The following is a 16,925-nucleotide window of genomic DNA, read 5'->3' as shown; positions in this document are numbered from 1 at the left end:
TCCGACTCGATTGGCAGGAGGGTGCGCCGTATCGAAACTGTCCCGTTGTCTCAGTTGCGAGAAGCGTTGCTAGAATCTAGGGGCACCCGTCACCGAGAGGGAGAACTATCGGTGGTGGGGATAAAAGTGTTGTGGAGGGGAAAGTAAGGCGCGTGCACGGGGCAGTAGAACTCGTTGAATAACGGAAGGCCTACCACGGTAAGGGTGATGAGTTAAAACATGTATAAAAACACTTGAAACGGATAATCTCGAAAATCTGAGACGATTAAATGCTAATTATTTGATTAATGTTTGATTATTACAAGAGCGTTAAGTGAACAATGACCGTAGCTTACAGTGATAGACGATTGTTACAATGTACTCTTGTAAATTCAATGAAAATAAAAAAGGTGTCGATGTTGATGATTCAAATAATGATTTAATCTATTGAGAAGTGCAATTACACGAGTCGAGTGTTTAAAGCAGCTCGAGCGGTTAATAGATCATACAAATTTTCAAGATTTACCGTTCAAAGTTGTACACTTAATGGTATGGAAGATTATGGACAAGTGTTTATTGTTACGCAAATGTGTAGCAGAGCAGTAGTAAGAAAATATTTATTAAAAAAGATAAAAAGAGAGAAACTATCATATTTTGGACTGTTGGGAATGACTGACAACCGGTAGGCGGCAGTGTAGAGAACAACACTGTGGCGCAGCCGCCGCTCGATAAAGCCATCCTCTGGCTCCTCTTTTACGTTCTCCTTCTAATACCCTCCTTTTCAACTGCATGATATACCTATGAACCACGACCCTGCCCCACAAAGTAAAAACCTGGTCGACTGAAACTTCTTGGACAGTTCGGTACACATATACCTTTAACTAGGGTACACTACCTATGTAACGAAATGCTAGTAACCCTGGACTAGTAGGATGCTTCGTTACTAACCTACGTCAACTTCCCAAACAGTATAAATAAAGGCTCGTTATTTAATCAATTTAATGAATTAATTAACTTTTCTTAGATCGAAATTTTAAAGATTTTTTAGTTAGAATTTCAAATCTAGTATTTTTTTGTACTTACAATTAGTTTCGTAAATACGATCAGCTTTGAAATTTTTCTTTTAATTTTGATGTTAATTTTAGTTGCTTAATATCAAAATTTTAAGAAAAAAGTATAAAGAAATGAAAGAGGCAAAACGTTATTGTTAGATTAAAAAGAACTTCTGATTCAATGCAATCAAAAAGGAATTTGTATAGTCTACGTGTAGTAGGAAATAGGGCGGAAGAATCTTCTATTCTTTTTTCCCTCGCGTTTCTTATCCAGTACTATTACAAGCACGGAGATCCACTTTAGTCTCTAAACAAGTACGCTTCAGGTCTTTTCTCTTGCCAGTTTCCTCGGTCGTTCTTTTCGTATTTTCCATTATCTTTTTTTTTAAAGAGAAATGAAAACCAAAGACGATAAGCCTGTATTAATCTTTATATGCTCGGTTAAGTAGCGCAAATCATGGGCAATTACAAATATCGTATGACAAATAATGAAATAAATTTTACAAAGCTGAAATAAGGTTTCGAAGATTTAGAAACGAATAACAGTTTAACAAGAAAAAGAATTAACTGGTACGAAAAAAAAACGAAAAGAAAAGAGGTCTTGCAATTCCCTTAAACAAAGTTTCAGTATAATTTTTTATTTATTTATTCAATTTATACATACTAAAATAGATAATAATATTATTACAATGTAGATGACATGTAGACACAGCATAATATTAAGAAAGTAACAGAAAAAGATTTCCAAATCATTTTCGGAAATTATTCGCTCTTCGATCTCTTCAGAGAAGGTATATGATGGTCTTTGGATTGCGTACAAGAGATGACCAATAAACCCAGAATAACGAAAGATATACCGCACCACCAAGTAAGTGACGTTGATTCGTTAAAAATCAAGGAACCCGTAAGAGCCTTTAAGAAAAAATAAATCAGATCTAAATATGCATTCACTTTTCTTTGTGTTCTCGTTTTAGTGTGTATATATATATATATACATATATCGATAGAAGAATAAGTAAAATACCGAGCAAATATAACTGGTGGCGGCGCTAGTTATTGTACATGGTAAAGAAGATCCGCTAGCATTGAGTGCTTTTACGAAAAATGCGTAGCCCACAGTGTTGCTTATTATCATTAGTATTAAAAGTACTCCTTTAAGCAGCAATCCGAACTTATTAAGAAATACATAATTAGTTTTGAATAAAAATAGTGGAATTTAATTTATACACAAGATTATTAAATACTCTTTACGCAACTAATGGTTGCGAAGAACATCACTTACAATGGAATCCACATCGGCACCACCAGCGAGTTTACCAAGTAGACTTCCGATAGTTGCAAAGAATCCACTGACGACAGCTAAAGGAATATTTGATTCTTGCTTTGTTTCTTTCATATATAACATCGAGGAAGGTTGACTTTCTTTCAATGTCAACGAAGAAGAAAGTTTACGTTTCATTATCAAGCACCGCTGTTAATATATTAAATATATTAATAATAATAAAATAATGACATAGAATTATTTTCAATCCATATCACTTTTAACTTTACTGATGTGAAACTGAGATTTCTACTAGTACCGTAAACAAAGTATAACATCCTATACTTTATGCGCGATGACTACAGATCTTGTTTTCATGGCGGGAGTATTAAAATGAATGAAAAACAAATCGATTTTCTAATTACTCATTTTATTAAAAATCTTCGTGCTAATAAAATATGAATAATTATGTATATAAGGAAGACACTGTCCTTTGTTACTTTACTTTATTTAATAATTAAATTTGTAATATACTTATTTACTTACACAAAAAATGAGAGATAGAAAAAAGGTTAGATAAGTATACAATTCACATCAATTATAACAGAATCTTTCTCAAAATTTATCGACTAATAGATATTCTTACATAATTCAACAAATAAAAATGTACTAATGAATTGTTGAGATAAGTTAAATTCCGAGATTCAATGACTCAATAAATTAATTTGATTATACCCAAAAAAGAACGGTAAGATAACAATGTACATACATACATTGTGTACGTCATAAATTAATAGCGATATTTGAATTTCCAAGAAGGTGCTAAGCACTAAGTTCCACGATCTTCTGATTCGATATGTGTTACAAATATACCATAATCTGTAGAAAATAAAATGAATACACAGCATATAGCGTGAGTACGCATAGAGACTGGTCGTGCGTAAGAGATACATAATTTGAAAAAAGACAAAGTTAGCGCGCGGTGAAGGGAACGCGCGAATGGTTTTCTACAGGTAGTTTAAAAATGGCGACTGACAGGTACGCGTTTCCTCGCGTGCACGGCGCCGCGACGAGATCAAACGCGACGTGATTTTCGTGAAATTAAAAGCAAGAGGTTCGTCCACCCTCTTCGGTTCAATTTCATTTAGTGGAATCGTCGCATCAGAGAGACCGTAAAAATTATGTTACGTTTTGATCAATCAACACGGTGACTTTCTCTCTCTCCGCTACGTCGTGTACTCGCGAGATTCAGCTCCACTTTTCAGTTCAACTTGGCAAGATACTAAAATTTCCTACCTTCATCTCGCCCGCTTTCCGAACCGAACGAAAAAAGAAACAAAAGACGAACGAATGAACGAACGAACGAGTAAACTTCCGCATTCCACTGGATCGCAAACGAATAAGTGAACGAGCAAGCGATCACTTGCCGATGTGAGTAGATACCGCGATTTGACACCCCCCAGTCCTAGAACAGATTTCTTTCACCTGCATTAACTCTCGAGTTACAATCATGAAATGGCATACACACTCACATTTCCGTTTCTAAGTCAGTTCCATCGATATTTTATTCATCACTGATTCAATTTTTTTCTCCCACTCTTCACCTGTATTCTTCTATTTCACCTATTTTGTCTTTTATACGAGGAATATATTGTTTTTTTCCATACGTTGAAATAAGAAACAAGAAATAAAGAATGAGAAAACAATGCCACCCAATATAACACCTTTGCATATGTTATTTTCGTTACCTGTTGAAATCTTCTAATTATATAATTTATCATAGAAAAATTACACTATATCATGTATAGAGTAAGATAAGATTAAATTGTACATTTTTATTTTGTGATAATTTAATTACGGATAATCTTATAATTTTTCATTAATTTTGTTGCTAATTGTTTTATTGATTTTTTAGTTTTATATAAAAAACATAATTTTATGTGAATTTTTTATTGCGTTAATGCGTAATGGAAGCATATTTTGCTTTAAGAAGAAACTACAAAGCAACGTTAACTTATTGTTACTGATTATATGATGAGCCAAATAAGTATTTTGGAACATTTGTGTAAATAATGTACATTTACTTACCTAAGTAGTTGATAAATATGACAAAGTTTTGGATAAAAGTATGATATCATTCACAATAAAATACCGAATGAAAAAGCAGTTAATTTCACACAGATTTTGAATCTGAAAGAGCAAAACTTAAATTATAACAAAATGATATCTAATGTATGTCACAAAATTTTAAAATACCTTGAAATGAATTCATGGTTTTATAAGTGTAAAGGTAATCTCGTTGACTTCAAATTCCGTTTTATCATAGTCTTCCTGATAAGAGTTCTGTTTCATGTGTATTGAAGACACTAACACATTATAATACTAAATAATACATACAAAACAAAATATAATCTGTTTCTTTTGAGTAGGTAAATACAGCTGTGAAAATTACAAAAATATAGCCATGGAACATTCAGATTTAGTAGCAGAAATGGTACATGTAGAAAGGTTAACAACACAAGAGAGATTGCATTTGGCTCGTCACAGAAGACTCCAACAATTAAAAGTATGGCGTCAACGTGAAAAAGAATGGCTACGACATCAAACCAGACATACAAGTAACAAACGTCACATATATTTTAGTGACAGTGTAATGCTATTAGAAGCCGCAGCAAGAAATGACATTGATGAAGGTAATCTGACATAATTTTTATAATATTATTATTTGCAATTACTTTTAATATAACTGAGTATATCAGTCGGCATATTAAGAAGTAGCATATGCTTTAGTGAGGCGACTCTTGAAAAAAGGAGTAAATCCAGATTCAACTAATGAAGATGGACTGACAGCTTTACATCAGTGTTGTATAGATGACAATGAAGAAATGATGAAATTACTAATCGAGTTTGGAGCAAATGTTAATGCAGAAGATAGTGAAAAATGGACACCATTACATGCTGCTGCTACCTGTGGCCACTTACACTTAGTTAAAAATCTCATTGCTAGAGGTGCCAATTTATTAGCTGTGAATGCTGATGGTAATATGCCTTATGATATTTGTGAAGATGAAAAAACATTAGATTGCATTGAAGGTAAAAATCCTTAAAATACATATCTGTAATTAAAAATTACTTAAAAAATGCAAGATTACAAAAAATATACAGGAATGATATTTTGATTTTAATTTGTTTATATAACTGTAGGAGAAATGGCAAGACGAGGTGTTACTCAAGAATTAATAGATGAAACTAGGGCTTCAATAGAAGTTCAAATGTTACGAGATTTACAAAATATAGCTTCTATAGGTGGTGATCTAGAATATAAAGATCATCAAGGTGCTACACCTGTATGTATACCAATTTATTAAGTCTATTAATTTTAAAAAGTAATTGTCAATAATCTTTTTCTTTTTTCAATTTTAGCTTCACATTGCAGCTGCAAATGGTTATTTAAGGGTAGTTGAATTTCTTTTAGACCAACATGTTTCAACTGATGTCGAAGATAATGACAAATGGCAACCAGTTCATGCAGCTGCTTGCTGGGGCCATGTACGATCTGAATTACGTTTTTTGTATTAACTAACTTATTTAAATTAAACCCGTTTTCTACATTCATTTTATCTTTTTAGTTGGAAGTTCTTGAGTTACTAGTACAAAATGGAGCTGATCTAAATGCAAAGAATAAACACGATGAAACGCCAGCTGGTAAAAATATTTTTGCTAATAAAATTTTGGAGATTATATTTTTGTATGAAATATTAATCAATTGTTAAATTTAATTTTATAGATATCTGCGAAGATCCGGAAATTAGAGAAAGGATAGTAGAACTTAAAACAGAACAAGAAAGTAAACGATTGCGAGAAGCACAGGGAAGACGGGTACGTAGATCTCAAAGTATAAATACACGTACTCAAAGCGTAAGAAGAACTTCGATAAGGGATAAAGTTTTGACTACAAAAAAAGATGCTCAAGAAGAAGCTCGTCTTAGATTACAAGCGCAACAGGTAACAAAGAAAAATAATATTTGTTGTTGATTATGTAATGTTAGAAACAATTAAAATCAAACAACAGAGAAATTATGTTTCAGACATACGTTGGCGGTTCGACTACGAATGTTCCACAATCGGAAAACGAAGCCAACGTACGAGAAAATACAAGTAGCGAAACAGATTCTAATGTACCACCAACAGCTGCACGTAAAGCTCCTGAGGGGAAGGATAATGAATCTTTCCTTCACGAGGACGTCGATAAAGAATCAGGTATATTCCAAATCATGTTAAACTCGCACTGGTTATGGTTAAGTAGAATCCTCTGGTAAATGGTAGTTTTATGCATAAGATTTGTGCAAAAAAAGAAATACGTTACGTGTCATGTCCATTTAAACTGTGCGTTTGGTCGCATAACTCGACCTTGTTAACGTTGTATAGTTATTGTAACTTTATATTTATCATGCGCTTATTATGTTTAAAACAAAGCAAAATATTCCTTAACGAATTTTTGATAATCCAAAAAAATGAATTAAAGACTGGCAGTTAAAAATTATAAATGATCGCTATTATGTTAGTATAAAGATTGGAACAGTAATTTTTACTATAAATTGGTTAACAAAAGTATTAAGCATTGATCATTTATCAGCCCTTTCTGTTTTCTGTTACTACTGCGTCGTGTTCCTGAATAATTGCGAGGTCAGTTTTCTATATCACTTTCTTATTTCTTTAAACGTATTTTTCAACACAGCGATGTATTATTTTTTAACTTCTTACGTGATTGTACATTCGAAATTTTCTCTTGTAACAGTTGAATTATTTTTATGTGCTGTGTATATATAATATGTTTTTCTCTTTTTAAAATATCGTTATAGCATAAAAATATTTCTCCGAATTAAACTTTTTGTGGCAAGGGCTAAATTGCATTGGCTTAATTTTCAGTACTTCTTTGCAAATAATATGTTAGCATTTGGCAAAGCTTATTGGTCGTTATGTGTGAAGAGACATTATAATAAGTTTAACAGTCAAAAACCAAGCTCTTGTAATGTTGTTTTTATATTTACTACTTAAAATGTTCTAAGCTTAAACGCACATTCATAGTACACAAATAACTTAATACTCTCTCTATATATATACAAGTAGGATGAAGACTTTTACTGTAACAGTTTCCCAAAAAATTACTTTGTGAAGTAAATAAAGTATTGCAAATGTAGCTTCATTTGGTAATATTACTAGTATTTCATATTTTACCAAACAGATTAACTAAACTTGAATCTATATTGTAATGCATCAGTAATCAATATTCAATGAGCACTCCACATAATACTTACATATCATAGAAAGTTTGTGAATTAAAACATTAAACATATCGATTTGCTGTAATATACATACATATATATTAGATTTGTGAAAAGTTCTGACATATTCTTTATTTACTCACATTATAACAGTAAATTGTCATGTTTAGCAAATAGACGACAGCTACTGCTATTTATAGATATAAATAAATATATATATATATTTATATATATATATATATATATATATATATATATATATATATATATATATATATATATATATATATAGCTCTTGTTTTGTTTGCTTCTTATTGATTCTGTTCTGATAACAAAGCATTTTAATATTTACGATTTTACGTGTACATGTTCTATAATTTAATGTTTGCCTAATGACATAAAAAACTTATATGCCAACAATAAAAAACAATGTTAAGAAAAATAGAAATAGAACTTTCTCACATACCTAACATATTAGTTCTGCTAATGATTAACTGTATTCATTCAATGTTAGTTACGTACTCACGCGATGTGTCTTCCCGTCTTTTAGTTTTATCGTTAAATGATAAAGTCGTTACGAGGTCAATTGTGTCACGACATTATGTTTCGTATTATTGCTAATAGGAGTCTGTAATAGATTCCACATCAAATCAATCATACTGATAAAATGTAACATTAACAAGCATAAAATTTGTCTTAATTTAAAAGTAAAAAGTTATACAATTAAAAATTTATTTAAATATTTTGATACATATTTAAATTGTTGATTATTACTATAAAGATGTTGATATAAAATGTTGATGTTTAATATCATATAGCACACTTGTTATCTTTTAAAAATAATAAAATTTATGATGTTATTGTAATATTTATATTGCATACTATTATATTTTAATAAATTTTATTGCATAAATGAAGGTATTAGTTTAAGAAATGATTGATTTGACAAATCTTATTACATTATTATAATAAGATATGTTTGGACATTGACACAGCTAAAAATAGCGTTAATGCATATGTCTAGAAAAATGTTAAGTCATTTTAGTGTTCCAGAGAATTCAACTATTATTTGCTTTGTATGTACATACATATTTCTGTATACAAATATTATGTTTAATGCATACGAATATTGAATTGTAAACTAAATCTTTTGTGTTTTATAATACAAAAATTTGTATAAATGCATTCATATTTTAAAACCTAAAGACTTAGTTTACAACGTGATAAACTAATAAACAAAAGTAACTTATTATCCACTTTTTATCGGGGTAAAGAAGAAACCGATATGTTGTTAAAAATTTTCTTCTTTCTCCTAAAAAAGAAGTCTGAGAACATGATAATAAATACGATAGAAGGTAGGAGACGAAGGATAAAGGTGTTTTTATGTAGAATAAAGAGAACATGTTTTTGGTGCTCCGTCATGCAATGTTTCTAATGCTTATTGCTGAAGCATGTACCGCTTAGCGCATGGCTGCTAATTTTCATACTAGTCGAGTTTCTTTTGAAGTGCTATTTCAGTGTATAAAAAGGGGAATTAGGTGGAGGGTAATACAAGGTGGAATGGGATGAGAGGGAAGGAAAGCAAATTTCACGTGAACCAGAAGGAACAAGAAATAGCATTGGATTTACATGTTTGCCTCGATAGTGACAGGGCCCGACTCGCCGATCAGTAATCAGCAGCCGATCTACGCGTCAGACAGCGACACCAACGGCAAGATCAACATACACGTCTCGGTAGTTTTTGTCAAATCATTATCGGATTTGAAGAAACAAAGGGCACAAAATCGGCATATATCCGGTGGATCGATAGATGCTAATGGAAATGGTATTCCCGGGTCGCCTATCTCCAATTCTGAACTCAACACTGGCAGGGATTTTCAGAGATTCACCGGAAATACGAGCGACATTGTCGGTGATAATCATTCTGAAAAAAGTTGCTGTACTGTCATGTAATTATTTTTAATTACTTTCTTCCTTACCACTACCTAGATTGCGAATTTTTATGCATTTTTGTAAAATCTAAAAGTACAAAAATGCACACAATGCATATAATATGCGAAAACATAAAATATCCAAAGTAGAGTATTTATTATAATATGTGATAAATGAAACAGATTTCTATTTAAATTCAATGTCTTTAAGTGTATCTATAAAAATATAAAAATCCGCAGTCTACTCATCACCTTCTTTAAAAATCATTTAATTCCATTTTATTCTTGTTCCCCGCAACTTTAGTACCTTCGTCAACATGTACTTATAAATCTATGTATCTCTTCCATAGAAAACCGTAGATAATTGTACCAAACGAGATTCTTTTATTTAGATATGGTGCAAACTAACATCTGTTTCGATCTTGTATTTTAAGTACCGTCTAATAGTTTCTTAGACCTTGATTAATTTTATAAGCTGTTCGCGTACGATTTTGAAAGGAAATCGCGTGGGGTCTTGAACAGATGATGCGCTTACAAATTCGAGATAACGGGATCGTATAGATTTCTAATCTGTATTGTACTTAAGCGAATATTTAAGTAACTGCGATACAATTAACTAAATTTATAGTTAAGTTTCGAATATGTACAGAATTTTATTTATTACAGCGTAAAAATAATGTATATTTCAAACAATAATTATTGAATTGTATATTGCGCAAGAACTCATTTTTGCGGTTACTATGTATGATATCGTATATCGTAGATATTTCTCGTGTTTTTTATAAAAATGCTAATTATAAATAATATTTTTTATATTCATTTAGATATACATATTTCTACGAATACTTTTATTTGTAAATTTTGATGTGTGCCGTTATTCCGCAATAGTATATATCCTGTATTTTTTCTTAGAAATATATCTTGAATTATACGATATTCAATCAACATTAATTTTACATCCTAACATTATTTATAAGTCGGATTAAGGTTGGAATTTTGGGCGTTCGATGAACCTTCACTCAAATTCACCATCGCGGATATAGCTGATGTTTATTAGTACAAATGTGAGCACTACAAGAGGCTGTAAGTAATAGCGGCAATAGGATAGTCGAGATGTTGATGACAACGAATTCAGGTTCGATAACGAATCCACGGTACACGGGATGACGAATGCGATATGATACACGTATAACTGCACGTACAAGTCAAACTTATCTGCATGAACTCCAAAAACTCCAAGTGGAACTGCCCTTATATATTCCTTTTCCCACTCCTCGGGTCAATCTCTGTTTTTGAGGAGAGCTGCACAACTATTTCCTACTTCCTTTATTACACGTCCCTCCCGTGACCGTGGGTACGTTCGGTGACTCATCATGTCACCTCGAGCCCAAACCCATCATCATAAACCTTAAGTCCCCGTGTAACTAATTCTTCGTTTATTGTTTAAATGTCGTTGTCGTAAATGTTTGGATTAAGGTATTGGATTTTTCTGAACATTCTAAAGAAAGGTTCCGATGCCCTTTCATCTCCGACATATATTCATTTCCGTACTGTTTCCATTTATACAAATTTTATATATGCATTTCTTTAATAATCGGATTTACGAAATGGAAATTGAATTTTGATTACATTCATATTTCATTCACACTTTTATTATTTTCGTATATAATAAATATACTCATGTATGAATCAGTAAAGAATGAAACAGACATTTTTGCTATAATTACATAATGTTTCTATATTATACCAACTTAATAAATTAATTCTATGCACGGTAAAATATCACTTTTCATTTTAAATATATTTGGAAATGTCCCTGACATCCTCCATCGTTGAACGTGATAATCACGTGCTCACGTTAATCGAAGCTGATTAAATTTTCAAGGAAGACCTAGCTTAACGAAAGCTACGAAGAAAGGCATAAGTATAAATGCATAAAATCCATTGCATTTTCATTACGTTAAACATTTTTCAAATCAATATTTCGAATCGCATGAAACATTTACATTTTATCGGAGTGAACAAATATTCGAACAAAGTTGCAAAGATTCCAATTCAATTGTTGCAAAACAATTTAACTTCGACTATTGTCTTTAACAATATTAATGAATGAATGATTCTTTTGGACCACTTATCAATAGATATTTCTATCAAAGATGGTGACACCAAATTTAACCCTCTTACTACGCAGGAGTTTCATCGCAATCAACTATCGCTATTTGGTATGTCATCATTAATTTGCACTATTTTACTATATTTTTCAATCAGTTATCTTTGATTAGATATAGTATATTGTTAAATCCGACTTTTCGACGATTGTGGAATGATGCATGTCCAAGCTATGCGCCTGTACTATATTTGGCATTATGAAAATGCCAAACTTCCCAATACTGCCATGTTCCAATAAACATTTGTAAATGAATAAATTATATCAGATATTATGTATCACTGCAAACATCATATACACAGGAAATAAAAGACGCGATAATAACCTCTCTGCATGATCGAAGCTGTGGATGACGAGCTACTGAGCTTAGTGTGCAGGGTACAATAATTACATCAGTCGGTCCAGCAATTGTTATCTAATGTAACGGACACATGTGGCTTCAATTTTCTGATGCAACTCAGGCGAATAACTTACTGAACTCCAGTTAAATTGACAATTAACACATACCCTATATACAATGAGATTTGACATCGATTAATGGCACAGTATCTCTCGCGAGTGAGGTTAATATCGATATTTTTAGCCACGTTCTTTGATCCGGTATTTTAAAACACGCACCTTTTAGTTTTAGGCTAATGATTATATGTATCCGATTTGTAAAAAAATACTTACAGATATTTTACTACACAATTTGTAAATTTTATGTATGAATGAAATGCACAGCACCATTTAAATATTAAAATTATAATATAATATACGAATAACCTTTACCAGTCTTTACCGTTAGGAAGTATATATGTACATACTCTGTGGCGTCACAAATGCAATTTTTATTACCAAATAACCAACACAATAGTAGAAAATGTAAGCAGAAATGCTAAGGCAGCAATATCGGATTATTAAAATTGAAAATTGAATTGAGATTTAAAGGAGAGCTACTTACTAACGAAATATGTATTTCGAGAAAAGAGTGGTGGTAGTTCGTATTGAAGAGTGGGGAAAAGAGAAGGAGGGGGGATACTGTGATAAAAAGTAGAGCTGCTGAAGCACGCGGTAGTTTCTTGTTCTTTTCAGTCATTAACGGAGTGTCGTCCGTTGAATTTGGAGTGAATCTTTACTTTCTCGTTTACTTTACTTTTTCGTTTATATTTTTAATCTTTTCTATTTTATCGTAAAATAAGGTAAATAATTTTTTAATATCATTTAAAATTAGCTTATTTTAACTTTAATGTATTTTTATAACACTTCTACTAAACAGAAAAGATGTTACATATTTATACTGCTTAAAATATCACATGAATTTTTCAAAAAGTAGATTTTATTAATAAATATTAGAATAGAAAATAATAATTAAAACAGAAAATTCAGTAATTAAGAAAGTAAATAAGTCAGCAAATTGAATTACTTTAAATGATTAACAATATTTTATTATTTGGACAAATTTTGATTATTTTTATTAATCTTTTTAATCTGTCATCAATAAAAGTTGTTATGTCATAAATTTCAATTTGTTAATCAAATCATGTAACTAAACCATCTGAACTGCTTGTCACTTATAGACAAGCTGTTATATATTAGTTTATGCTTTACTCTTTATTTCAAAAAGTCACATAACTTGGCTAATTTTCAGAACTTTGTTTCTATAGGTATTTTTGTTTGATTATATATTGATGGGAAGTAAAACAGTTCCAAAAATATTTCCTTAAAAAATTGAAAAAGTAGGAACTTCTAATTTACCATTTACATAATTTTCTTTTTTTATGAAATAGTAAGATTTAAAAAAATTTTTTGGTGATGAATAATATTTAATGATGGTACATAATCACACAATAGATCCATCTTTGATTACATGTTACCGTGTTCATGAGATCAAACTACAATAGATTCAAGTATATTGAAGTCAATGAATAGCATTTTAAGCATCTTGTAAGATACATCAATATATTTTCAAGTATGTACTCTATTTTTATACTTCTAATTCTGATATATTGAAATAGTTACAGGATTCGAAAATATATTCATTTTTGCATACATTTGAAAATAAAATTAAACAAATTAATTAATGTAAATTTTATCGTAAGAAAAAATAGTAGTATTGCGTGTTTAAATATTGAAAAGAATTTTGGATTTTAAAGTATGTTATTACGGAGTAATACATTTCAAAGTAATTTCATTAACTGAAACGATGAAGGTGATCAAGTTATGTGGTTCACCCTGTATAATTTCTTCACGCTTTTTTTGTACACGCATCTGACACAAGCATCAGATCTGTAATTTATACACAACGGGTGTCGTAAAAAAGGACTGTTTCTAAGCATAAAGATACAAGGTCAATATACGGCAAAATAATTTTTTAAACAAACGAAATCTCCAGACAGGTGTCGATACTAAAATACTTAGAATTAATTTTACTTATATTCATAAGCATTTTATTAGGTCTAACACTAACACCCGTTAAAAACATTTCCAATGTTTAAATTTCTAAAATTCTATTAATATCGAGGAAGAATTAAGAATTTTTGTGCTTTACATAAAAGAAAAATGATTTTGTTTGATAAAATCTTCGCTAGAAAACTGATACTATTCTGCCACTAGTCATCCTCAGCTTAACCGTTACTTAGCAGGTTTCAGGTTTCTTTATCGGATCAAATCAAAACATCATTACGGCACGTGAATCGAACGATTTTCGCTTATATCCCTTGCGTTGATATCATAATCTAGCATACTCAATTTCCGTTAGCATTTTTGTAATTGTATCAAGTACTCTCTTTTATGACCTTCTACGTGATTTGGCACGTGTTGATGACGATAGTCGAACAAGATGCCAGGACAATTCAAAGAAATCCAAGCAAAACGTGCAACATTCGGAATGGGATGCTTTTGGGCTGGCGATTGTCTTTTTGGCGTTTTACCCGGTGTAATTAGGACTTGCGTTGGCTATGCCGGAGGACAAAAGGAATCACCAATTTATAGAAATATGTATGTTCTTATACCATTTACATTTTCTTTCTCTAAGAATAACCAAGTATGCCTAAAACTTTTTTTTAGGTATGTGCAAAATTTGTTCTTGAACAATAGTTTATCTAATATCATTTTTTAAAAATATACAATAAAGATAATTATCTACAAAACAACACTTACATGTATTTTTATTAATTTTCCTAGTACAAATATTAATACCTTCTACATGCTTCTTTTTTATCGCAAATTTATTAATCGCTATATATCAGATAATACCTCTGTAATGTATTTATGACCTGTAATACCGTAATCTATTCTATTCTCGTTTACAGTGGAGATCATACGGAAGTCGTCGATATCGAATATAATCCAGACGTAATATCATATACACAATTACTCGCTTTATTTTGGCAGAATCATGAATATGGTCTCACTACAAAGATCAAGAGACAGGTAAATGTGTATAATGATTTTTATTATAAGTATTTAATTTTTAATCTTATTAATTATTAAAAGATGATTATTTTTTTTCTATTGGTTCCAGTATATGTCACTGGTCTTGTATCATGATGAAGAACAAAAGTTGCTAGCTGAAAAGTCACGTGAACAAGAACAGCGGAAGCGTACAAACCTAATTCTCACCGAGATAAGAAAATTCGAAAAGTTCTACCCGGCTGAGGAGTAAGAATTATGCATTATAACTATAACAATTTTTTTCGTAGAGAAGTACAAAAGGAAATAATTTTGGATCGATACATTACTTTAATTAACATTGTTATATGATAGAAAAAGAGAGAAAGTTCCATCTATTAATGATGTAATATTATTTGATTCGATCTTTTACGTTGATTTTTATTAGGCTAAATATATCGTTCATATTTACTTAAAAATTTTAGATTTGTCCACAACGAATTAAAATATTTAAATAAGTGATTTTCAATATTTTTAAATGATTGATTCGTTTTTATTTTTTTCAGTTATCATCAAAAGTATCGACTTCGAAATCATCCATGGTTAATCGAAACTACTGGTCTCACCAGCGACGAGGTTCTTCGAAATTCACCTTTAGCTGCTAAATTGAATGGTTACATTGCTGGTGCTGGAACGATCGAACAATTTGAAAAAGACTTACCTAATCTTGGTTTAAGTGAGAAAGCTGCGCAATATTTACAGAAATATGTAATCGAAAATCAAGGAAACGGTTTATATTGCTAGCTTAAGAATGTTTAATAATTCTTCGTATGTAGTACAGATCAAATAGGATTTATTTCCTCGTAAGAAGAAGTTTTTAAATCTGACAAAAGACTTCCTTATGCAATGCAGGTTTTCTGTGAACCTGTCTTAAAAGAATATGTCTGGAATCGTTCGCCGAACGATTCTAATAATGCGAATGAGGGTTTAGCTCGATTTTAAAAAGTAGTTATGTTCGGTAAATATCCTTCTTGTTAGTATTAAAACCTCTCGTTTTCTATCATTTTTATTGTAGTATGTAAGTTTTACTAACAGGATATTAATGCTATACTTCATGCATAAATGAGTAATAACAGGTTTGTTTGCTCAGCAGTATCGACATGTCGTTTTTTAAAAAGAACTAAAAATTAATTTGCAGTAAGATAGGCTGTGAAAGGTATATACAGATAATTCTGTTTGCAATAATTTGTTTTTTGATCACTTCGTACATTCTATAAGTTTTATAAGTTTATCGCGTTATTATTCATCCTAAAAAAAAACAAATGACTATAGAGCATACAACTGAAGCATGCTTTTTAAATTCTTCAAGTTGTAACTTTTTGGATAATATTACTATTTGTTATAAACAAATGTTTATTACATATAAAAATACAATTATGTAATATTTATTAAGAATTATGACCATGAGTATTAGTAAATGTATATAATTTCAAGACAACTGCGTTGTCAGATACGCACGCTTACGTACATATAGATATATGGTATGGTGAAGTGAGATACGACTGTATATCGGAATTTAATGTGCTTCTAACTCATTTACTTCACATTATAATTTGATTTTTATATATACTTTACTTATATAAAATTAATTTGCATTGCGAAAAAATCAAAATATATGTAATAATCGTTTATAAAAATCAGTAAAATTACTGAAAAATTAAAATAACGATTACGAGTTCTACAAATACTTTAAATACTTTTCTTTTTGTTTCTCTTCTGTACTTTCTCCTCTCTTGATTATATGCATTGTAACTTTTAAGAATAGGTAAGTTTGTCTACAATTCTTTTGTAACTTTCTTATATTTTTTTCTTTGTAAA

At 30.6% G+C, this 16,925-nt stretch overlaps 3 protein-coding genes and 1 long non-coding RNA gene across 11 annotated transcripts; 3 read left to right on the top strand and 1 right to left on the bottom strand.

The window, feature by feature from the left end:
- The first annotated feature begins 108 nt into the window (after positions 1-108).
- On the top strand, positions 109-2,560 carry LOC143302928 (uncharacterized). Its single transcript, XR_013058793.1, has 2 exons — positions 109-198; positions 1,727-2,560. It is a non-coding gene; the product is annotated as an uncharacterized LOC143302928 (long non-coding RNA).
- On the bottom strand, positions 1,654-12,581 carry LOC117159045 (transmembrane protein 42). 5 transcript variants are annotated; one of them, XM_076620035.1, is made up of 6 exons: positions 4,549-4,702; positions 4,381-4,482; positions 3,825-4,040; positions 2,314-2,502; positions 2,056-2,202; positions 1,654-1,943 (listed from the first exon to the last, which is right to left on the bottom strand). In XM_076620035.1, the coding sequence occupies exons 4-6, from the start codon at positions 2,488-2,490 to the stop codon at positions 1,794-1,796; spliced, it is 474 nt and encodes a 157-aa protein (XP_076476150.1). In that variant the 5' UTR covers positions 2,491-2,502; positions 3,825-4,040; positions 4,381-4,482; positions 4,549-4,702; the 3' UTR covers positions 1,654-1,793. The 5 variants fall into 5 exon arrangements, with proteins under 5 accessions (XP_076476150.1, XP_033194431.1, XP_076476149.1 ...); XM_033338540.2 differs by lacking the exon at positions 3,825-4,040 and having other exon boundaries at positions 4,549-4,658; XM_076620034.1 differs by lacking the exons at positions 3,825-4,040; positions 4,381-4,482; positions 4,549-4,702 and adding an exon at positions 12,348-12,581.
- On the top strand, positions 3,585-10,444 carry MYPT-75D (Myosin phosphatase targeting subunit 75D). 3 transcript variants are annotated; one of them, XM_033338531.2, is made up of 9 exons: positions 3,585-3,723; positions 4,722-4,985; positions 5,083-5,385; positions 5,497-5,639; positions 5,716-5,841; positions 5,922-5,997; positions 6,080-6,297; positions 6,381-6,552; positions 9,223-10,444. In XM_033338531.2, the coding sequence occupies exons 2-9, from the start codon at positions 4,757-4,759 to the stop codon at positions 9,528-9,530; spliced, it is 1,575 nt and encodes a 524-aa protein (XP_033194422.2). In that variant the 5' UTR covers positions 3,585-3,723; positions 4,722-4,756; the 3' UTR covers positions 9,531-10,444. The 3 variants fall into 3 exon arrangements, with proteins under 3 accessions (XP_033194422.2, XP_033194420.2, XP_033194423.1); XM_033338529.2 differs by having other exon boundaries at positions 5,071-5,385; XM_033338532.2 differs by lacking the exon at positions 9,223-10,444 and adding an exon at positions 6,984-7,027 and having other exon boundaries at positions 5,071-5,385.
- On the top strand, positions 11,402-16,801 carry MsrA (methionine sulfoxide reductase A). Of its 2 annotated transcripts, none has more exons than XM_033338538.2 (5): positions 11,402-11,730; positions 14,488-14,654; positions 14,969-15,089; positions 15,181-15,317; positions 15,614-16,801. In XM_033338538.2, the coding sequence occupies exons 1-5, from the start codon at positions 11,665-11,667 to the stop codon at positions 15,849-15,851; spliced, it is 729 nt and encodes a 242-aa protein (XP_033194429.1). In that variant the 5' UTR covers positions 11,402-11,664; the 3' UTR covers positions 15,852-16,801. The 2 variants fall into 2 exon arrangements, with proteins under 2 accessions (XP_033194429.1, XP_033194430.1); XM_033338539.2 differs by lacking the exon at positions 11,402-11,730 and adding an exon at positions 12,728-12,856.
- The last annotated feature ends 124 nt before the right edge of the window (positions 16,802-16,925 follow it).

Source organism: Bombus vancouverensis, chromosome 7, assembly GCF_051014615.1.
Source record: "Bombus vancouverensis nearcticus chromosome 7, iyBomVanc1_principal, whole genome shotgun sequence".
Classification (NCBI taxonomy): Eukaryota; Metazoa; Arthropoda; class Insecta; order Hymenoptera; family Apidae; genus Bombus; species Bombus vancouverensis.
The sequence above is the reverse complement of the archived record's forward strand: the minus strand, read 5'-3'. Positions and strand labels throughout refer to the sequence as shown.